The following is a 10,148-nucleotide window of genomic DNA, read 5'->3' on the forward strand; positions in this document are numbered from 1 at the left end:
TGACATCACTTCCGGCGCGCCGTGGCTGGCAGGTGAGCGGAATTAATGAGTGACAACGGGACCTGGAGGTGGCGCTGTCCGGTTCTTAGTCACTGCGGTGGCGGCGGCGGCATGATAGGTGATAGGTTAGCAAGCGCTGCAAGTCTCATCGTGGACGGCCTGACAGAGCCTTAAAGGGGAACTCCATCTCAAACCCTCCATTGTAATCTTATACTTTACCCATTGTCCTTACTGTACAAATGTAACAAACCACTCAGTGACCACCCGGGATTACCTTGCCCTTGTGGAGGACAGAGTAGTCACCAACTGTTCAAGGGGGATTTTTTTACGTATCACTCTTTTGTCTCATTGCAGAGCGAGGCCGCGCACAGGGGACGGTCGTTCATCAGGACATGGATCTACGTGGCCTCGCGTATAAGCAGCATAGTTTGCGCCGTTTTGTATTTGTGACCATAAATTAGGTTTTTCAATATCGGACGTTCCCCAGTAATCTTCTAAAAATGATGCGATATTGGGGCGAGATCCCGGTGCCAGCCGGACAGGCCAGCCGCAATTCCTTTGATCTCCTGCAGAGGGAGTTTCGCACGGTTGAGATGCAGGAGCCGCCGCTGCATCAGCCCTCCGCCAACAAGCCCAGGGTGACCACCATGTTGGACATCCCCTCGGAGCCCTGCAGCTTCACCATCCATACCATTCAGCTAATCCAGCATAACCGCAAGATGCGCAGCCTCATCGCCGCCGCTCAAACGCAGAACCAGCAGCCGGTGGAAGGTATAAAGGTGGAAGAGAGCGAGCCCCTCCCCCAGCGACCGCCCTCTCCGGCCCTCCCGGATGACCTGCTGCCGCAGGATAGCAAACTACCCAGACTGCACTTCCAGCTGCGACACAGCGATCCAGAGAGCGACTTCTACCGGTATGGTGACGATTCATCGCTGTTAATCGTTGTCCTCCAATCCCATGATCCTTTGCAACGCAGGCTGCACGGAGCTCCCGTAGAAATCTGAAATGATGGCGATTGTTTTCATTAGCCCGCAATCGCCATTCTTACGGTATTTACCGGTTGTATGTAAATATCAAAGTAATGCTCCAGACTAAACTGATACACTGTGCTGTGCTTGATGCAGGGCCTGAGGGGGCGGAGCCTGACACAGGAATTAGAATATCAGGAGCGAGAGAATATTTACGTCATGCTCCGCCCCCTCAGGCGCCGCACTGGTCAGAACGCCGTTTTGCCCGAAGTATTTATTTAACAATTGTATAATTTTCTAATATATTTGTATTTCAATTTCTCACCATTTCCAATATCTCTGCTTGTTGTCAGTGAATGGGAACCTTCTAGTTTACGTCCATAGGAGGAAAATATTTCCTGACCTAATACTTCTCACAGCTGAGGGTTTGTTACAGTTGTATCCAGTCTGGATAATTCTCTATGAGCTAAACAGTTGGGACTGAAGACTGATACATTTTACCTGTACTGATACATTGTAACAAAAGGGAGATGCGTGCTGCAGAGGATTGTCTTTAGACTGGATATAATTGGAACAAACCTTCAGCTGTGGGAAGAAATAGGTCAGTACAGGTTATACAGCCTCTGGAGGTAAACAAGAATCTTCCTATTCACTGACAGCAAGCAGGTATATGAAAATTGTGATTAATAGAAACGTGTTGCAGAACTGTTCAATGTACACTAAAACTGGACGGCTCCCCCTGGTGGTAGATTGATTTATCATGCGGTAGAGATACAAAGACTCCGCTGTCTCAGAAATATTTGTGTGTCGTCCCCCCCCCCCCCCCCCCCTCGCCTCGTAATAAGCAAACTTTTATTTTTTTCCCTTGATGTCAGTGGGAAAGGCGAGCCGGTGACAGAACTCAGCTACCACTCGTGCCGCCAGCTCATGTACCAGTCCGTGGCCACCATCCTCGCCCACGCCGGATTTGATTCCGCCAACGAAAGCGTCTTGGAGTCCCTGACGGACGTCGCCCACGAGTACTGCCTGAAATTCACCAAAATGCTGAGGTTCAACGTGGACCGGGAGGCCCGGCTGGGTCAGACGCCCTTTCCGGATGTAATGGAGCAGGTTTTCAATGAGATGGGAATCGGCAGCGTCCTATCCCTACAGAAGTTTTGGCAGCATCGGATTAAGGATTATCATACGTACATGCTGCAGGTGAGCGGGGGCGGAGTTCAGATGAGCGGGGGCGGAGTTCAGGTTATTGGTGGAAACCCCCAGCGATCATACATTTATCCCCGATCCTGTGGATAGGTGATACATTTTCTTAGTGGGAAAACTTCTTTAATAATAAAAAAAAATCTATCTCAACAAAAGCTCATGTTGCTGTTCAGTCCCTTTCCCATCCTTTATACTGCAGCACTGCTTGTTGAGATTGGCTGCATTGTATAAACTCTGAAGCACGTTATTACATCGAGAGCAGTTTTCTAATACAGCAAAAACAGAATGATTGTAAACGACAAGCAATTAAACCACCGGTAATAAAAAGATGATTGCCAGGTACCTGCCCCACATACTCAGGGGGAGGGGCCTCAGTAATAGGGGAGGGGCCTCAGGAATAGGGGACTGGAGATCTGCTGCAGTTTGTGAGTATAACTGTGTATTACAGAGTCTGTATCTTGTGCTGCAGTGATTAGATTGGAGATTATCCGCTCACTCTCAATAATAGTCAGAGATCCAGAAACTCAGCTCTGCAGTGATAGACATGGTAGATGAATCCTCTGTCTGTTCACAGGTCAGCAAGCAACTCTCTGAGGAGTATGAAAAGATCGTCCATCCTGAGCGCATATCGGAAGACGCAAAGCCAGTGAAGATTAAAGAGGAGCCGGTCACAGATATTACTTTTCCCATCAACGAGGAGCTGGAAGGGGACCTGGCGCCCGGAGATCAGTCACTGCCGGTCGGAGTATTAGGAGCCCAAAGCGAGAGGTTTTCTTCTAACATGGAAGTCGATTCTTCACCTCAACCTTCAGGTAAGCAAGTACAACCACCCAAAAGTAGTTTGTCACTACTTACAGTCATGTCAGGGTGCAGACATTCCTATACTGCCCCCTATGTACAAGAACATAACTACTGTAATACTGCCCCCTATGTACAAGAACATAACTACTGTAATACTGCCCCCTATATACAAGAATATAACTACTATAATACTGCCTCTATATACAATAATATAACTACTATAATACTGCTCCTATATACAAGAATATAACTACTATAATACTGCCCCCTGTATACAAGAATATAACTACTATAATACTGCCCCTATATACAAGAATATAACTACTATAATACTGCCACCTATATACAAGAATATAACTACTATAATACTGCTCCTATATACAAGAATATAACTACTATAATACTGCCCCTATATACAAGAATATAACTACTATAATACTGCTCCCTATATACAGGAATATAACTACTATAATACTGCCCCCTATATACAAGAATATAATTACTATAATACTGCTCCAATATACAAGAATATTACTACTATAATACTGCCCCCTATATACACGAGTATAACTACTATAATACTGCCCCTATATACAAGAATATAACTACTATAATACTGCCCCTATATACAAGAATATAACTACTATAATACTGCCTCTATATACAAGAATATAACTATTATAATACTGCCCCCTATATACAAGAATATAACTACTATAATACTGCCCCCTATATACAAGACTATAACTACTATAATACTGCCCCCTATATACAAGAATATAACTACTGTAATACTGCTCCCTATATACAAGAATATAACTACTATAATACTGCCTCCTATATACAAGAATATAACTACTATAATACTGCCCCTATATACAAGAATATAACTACTATAATACTACCCTCTATATACAAGAATATAACTACTATAATACTGCCCCTATATACAAGAATATAACTACTATAATACTGCTCCTATATACAAGAATATAACTACTATAATACTGCCCCCTATATACAAGAATATAACTACTATAATACTACCCTCTATATACAAGAATATAACTACTATAATACTGCCCCTATATACAAGAATATAACTACTATAATACTGCCCCTATATACAAGAATATAACTACTATAATACTGTCCCCTATATACAGGAATATAACTACTATAATACTGCCCCCTATATACAAGAATATAACTACTATAATACTGCCTCCTATGTACAAGAATATAACTACTATAATACTGCTCCTATATACAAGAATATAACTACTATAATACTGCCCCTATATACAAGAATATAACTACTATAATACTGCTCCTATATACAAGAATATAACTACTATAATACTGCCCCTATATACAAGAATATAACTACTATAATACTACCCTCTATATACAAGAATATACCTACTATAATACTGTCCCCTATATACAAGAATATAACTACTATAATACTGCTCCTATATACAAGAATATAACTACTATAATACTACCCTCTATATACAAGAATATAACTACTATAATACTGCTCCTATATACAAGAATATAACTACTATAATACTGCCCCTATATACAAGAATATAACTACTATAATACTGCTCCCTATATACAAGAATATAACTACTATAATACTGCCCCCTATATACAAGAATATAACTACTATAATACTGCCCCTATATACAAGAATATAACTACTATAATACTGCCCCCTATATACAAGAATATAACTACTATAATACTGCCCCCTATATACAAGAATATAACTGCTATAATACTGCCCCCTATATACAAGAATATAACTACTATAATACTGCCCCTATATACAAGAATATAACTATTATAATACTGCCCCTATATCCAAGAATATAACTACTATAATACTTCCCCTATATACAAGAATATAACTACTATAATACTGCCCCTATATACAAGAATATAACTGCTATAATACTGCCCTCTATATACAAGAATATAACTACTATAATACTGCTCCTATATACAAGAATATAACTACTATAATACTGCCCCTATATACAAGAATATAACTACTATAATACTGCCTCCTATATACAAGAATATAACTACTATAATACTGCCCCTATATACAAGAATATAACTACTATAATACTGCCCCTATTTACAAGAATATAACTACTATAATACTGCCCCTATATACAAGAATATATCTACTATAATACTGCCCCCTATATACAAGAATATAACTACTATAATACTGCCCCTATATACAAGAATATAACTACTATTATACTGCCTCCTATATACAAGAATATAACTACTATAATACTGCCCCCTATATACAAGAATATAACTACTATAATACTGCCCCCTATATACAAGAATATAACTACTATAATACTGCCCCTATATACAAGAATATAACTACTATAATACTACCCTCTATATACAAGAATATAACTACTATAATACTGCCCCTATATACAAGAATATAACTACTATAATACTGCTCCTATATACAAGAATATAACTACTATAATACTGCCCCTATATACAAGAATATAACTACTATAATACTACCCTCTATATACAAGAATATAACTACTATAATACTGCCCCTATATACAAGAATATAACTACTATAATACTGCCCCTATATACAAGAATATAACTACTATAATACTGCCCCTATATACAAGAATATAACTACTATAATACTACCCTCTATATACAAGAATATAACTACTATAATACTGCCCCTATATACAAGAATATAACTACTATAATACTGCTCCTATATACAAGAATATAACTACTATAATACTGCCCCTATATACAAGAATATAACTACTATAATACTACCCTCTATATACAAGAATATAACTACTATAATACTGCCCCTATATACAAGAATATAACTACTATAATACTGCCCCTATATACAAGAATATAACTACTATAATACTGCCCCTATATACAAGAATATAACTACTATAATACTGTCCCCTATATACAGGAATATAACGACTATAATACTGCCCCCTATATACAAGAATATAACTACTATAATACTGCCTCCTATGTACAAGAATATAACTACTATAATACTGCTCCTATATACAAGAATATAACTACTATAATACTGCCCCTATATACAAGAATATAACTACTATAATACTGCTCCTATATACAAGAATATAACTACTATAATACTGCCCCTATATACAAGAATATAACTACTATAATACTACCCTCTATATACAAGAATATACCTACTATAATACTGTCCCCTATATACAAGAATATAACTACTATAATACTGCTCCTATATACAAGAATATAACTACTATAATACTACCCTCTATATACAAGAATATAACTACTATAATACTGCTCCTATATACAAGAATATAACTACTATAATACTGCCCCTATATACAAGAATATAACTACTATAATACTGCTCCCTATATACAAGAATATAACTACTATAATACTGCCCCCTATATACAAGAATATAACTACTATAATACTGCCCCTATATACAAGAATATAACTACTATAATACTGCCCCCTATATACAAGAATATAACTACTATAATACTGCCCCCTATATACAAGAATATAACTGCTATAATACTGCCCCCTATATACAAGAATATAACTACTATAATACTGCCCCTATATACAAGAATATAACTATTATAATACTGCCCCTATATCCAAGAATATAACTACTATAATACTTCCCCTATATACAAGAATATAACTACTATAATACTGCCCCTATATACAAGAATATAACTGCTATAATACTGCCCTCTATATACAAGAATATAACTACTATAATACTGCTCCTATATACAAGAATATAACTACTATAATACTGCCCCTATATACAAGAATATAACTACTATAATACTGCCTCCTATATACAAGAATATAACTACTATAATACTGCCCCTATATACAAGAATATAACTACTATAATACTGCCCCTATTTACAAGAATATAACTACTATAATACTGCCCCTATATACAAGAATATATCTACTATAATACTGCCCCCTATATACAAGAATATAACTACTATAATACTGCCCCTATATACAAGAATATAACTACTATTATACTGCCTCCTATATACAAGAATATAACTACTATAATACTGCCCCCTATATACAAGAATATAACTACTATAATACTGCCCCCTATATACAAGAATATAACTACTATAATACTGCCCCTATATACAAGAATATAACTACTATAATACTGTCCCTATATACAAGAATATAACTACTATAATACTGCCCCTATATACAAGAATATAACTACTATAATACTGCCCCTATATACAAGAATATAACTACTATTATACTGCCTCCTATATACAAGAATATAACTACTATAATACTGCCTCCTATATACAAGAATATAACTACTATAATACTGCCCCTATATACAAGAATATAACTACTATAATACTGCCCCTATATACAAGAATATAACTACTATTATACTGCCTCCTATATACAAGAATATAACTACTATAATACTGCCCCTATATACAAGAATATAACTACTATTATACTGCCTCCTATATACAAGAATATAACTACTATAATACTGCCTCCTATATACAAGAATATAACTACTATAATACTGCCCCCTATATACAAGAATATAACTACTATGATACTGCCCCTATATACAAGAATATAACTACTATGATACTGCCCCTATATACAAGAATATAACTACTATAATACTGCCCCTATTTACAAGAATATAACTACTATAATACTGCCCCTATATACAAGAATATATCTACTATAATACTGCCCCTATATACAAGAATATAACTACTATAATACTGCTTCTATATACAAGAATATAACTACTATAATACTGCCCCCTATATACAAGAATATAACTACTATAATACTGCTCCCTATATACAAGAATATAACTACTATAATACTGCCCCTATACACAAGAATATAACTACTATAATACTGCCCCCTATATACAAGAATATAACTTCTATAATACTGCTCCCTATATACAAGAATATAACTACTATAATACTGCCCCTATATACAAGAATATAACTACTGTAATACTACCCCCTATATACAAGAATATAACTACTATGATACTGCCCCTATATACAAGAATATAACTACTATAATACTGCCCCTATATACAAGAATATAACTACTATAATACTGCTTCTATATACAAGAATATAACTACTATAATACTGCCCCCAATATACAAGAATATAACTACTATAATACTGCCTCCTATATACAAGAATATAACTACTATAATACTGCTGCTGATATACAAGAATATAACTGCTATAATACTGCCCCTATATACAAGAATATAACTACTATAATACTGCCCCCTATGTACAATAATATAACTACTATAATACTGCCCCCTATATACAAGACTATAACTACTATAATACTGCTCCCTATATACAAGAATACAACTACTATAATACTGCTCCTATATACAAGAATATAACTACTATAATACTGCTCCCTATATACAAGAATATAACTACTATAATACTGCCCCCATATACAAGAATATAACTACTATAATACTGCTCCTATATACAAGATTATAACTACTATAATACTGCTCCCTATATACAAGAATATAACTACTATAATACTGCTCCCTATATACAAGAATATAACTACTATAATACTACCTCCTATATACAAGAATATAACTACTATAATAATGCTCCCTTTATACAAGAATATAACTACTATAATACTGCCTCTATATACAAGAATATAACTACTATAATACTGCCCCCTATATACAAGAATATAACTACTATAATACTGCCCCTATATACAAGAGTATAACTACTATAATACTGCCCCTATATACAAGAATATAGCTACTATAATACTGCTCCTATATACAAGAATATAACTACTATAATACTACTCCTATATACAAGAATATAACTACTATAATACTGCCCCTATATACAAGAATATAACTACTATAATACTGCCCCCTATATACAAGAATATAACTACTATAATACTGCTCCTATATACAAGAATATAACTACTATAATACTGCCCCTATATACAAGATTATAACTACTATAATACTGCCCTATATACAAGAATATAACTACTATAATACTGCTCCTATATACAAGCATATAACTACTATAATACTGCCCCCTATATATAAGAATATAACTACTATAATACTGCCCCCTATATACAAGAATATAACTACTATAATACTGCCTCTATATACAAGAATATAACTACTATAATACTGCCCCCTATATTCAAGAATATAACTACTATAATACTGCTCCTATATACAAGAATATAACTACTATAATACTGCCCCTATATACAAGAGTATAACTACTATAATACTGCCCCTATATACAAGAATATAACTACTATAATACTGCCCCCTATATACAAGAGTATAACTACTATAATACTGCCCCTATATACAAGAATATAACTACTATAATACTGCCCCCTATATACAAGAATATAACTGCTATAATACTGCCCCTATATACAAGAATATAACTACTATAATACTGCCCCTATATACAAGAATATAACTGCTATAATACTGCCCCTATATACAAGAATATAACTACTATAATACTGCCCCTATATACAAGAATATAACTATTATAATACTGCCTCCTATATACAAGAATATAACTACTATAATACTGCTCCTATATACAAGAATATAACTACTATAATACTGCCCCTATATACAAGAATATAACTACTATAATACTTCCCCCTATATATAAGAATATAACTACTATAATACTGCCCCCTATATACAAGAATATAACTACTATAATACTGCCCCCTATGTACAAGAATATAACTACTATAATACTGCCCCTATATACAAGAATATAACTACTATAATACTGCCCCCTATATACAAGAATATAACTACTATAATACTGCCCCCTATATACAAGAATATAACTACTATAATACTGCCTCTATATACAAGAATATAACTACTATAATACTGCCCCCTATATACAAGAATATAACTACTATAATACTGCTCCTATATACAAGAATATAACTACTATAATACTGCCCCCTATATACAAGAATATAACTACTATAATACTG

General features: G+C 34.8%; 1 protein-coding gene across 1 annotated transcript in view; it reads left to right on the top strand.

Annotated features, from left to right (window-relative positions):
- Positions 1-3: 3 nt before the first annotated feature.
- SUPT7L (SPT7 like, STAGA complex subunit gamma) overlaps positions 4-10,148 on the top strand; it is a 10,948-nt gene continuing 803 nt past the window's right edge. Inside the window, exons 1-3 of the mRNA XM_075863771.1 lie at positions 4-913; positions 1,844-2,168; positions 2,746-2,983. Coding sequence (XP_075719886.1) covers positions 501-913; positions 1,844-2,168; positions 2,746-2,983 — 976 coding nt within the window. The 5' untranslated portion in view covers positions 4-500. The remainder of the gene's footprint in view (positions 914-1,843; positions 2,169-2,745; positions 2,984-10,148) is intronic.

This window comes from Rhinoderma darwinii, chromosome 4 (genome assembly GCF_050947455.1).
Source record: "Rhinoderma darwinii isolate aRhiDar2 chromosome 4, aRhiDar2.hap1, whole genome shotgun sequence".
Classification (NCBI taxonomy): domain Eukaryota; kingdom Metazoa; phylum Chordata; class Amphibia; order Anura; family Rhinodermatidae; genus Rhinoderma; species Rhinoderma darwinii.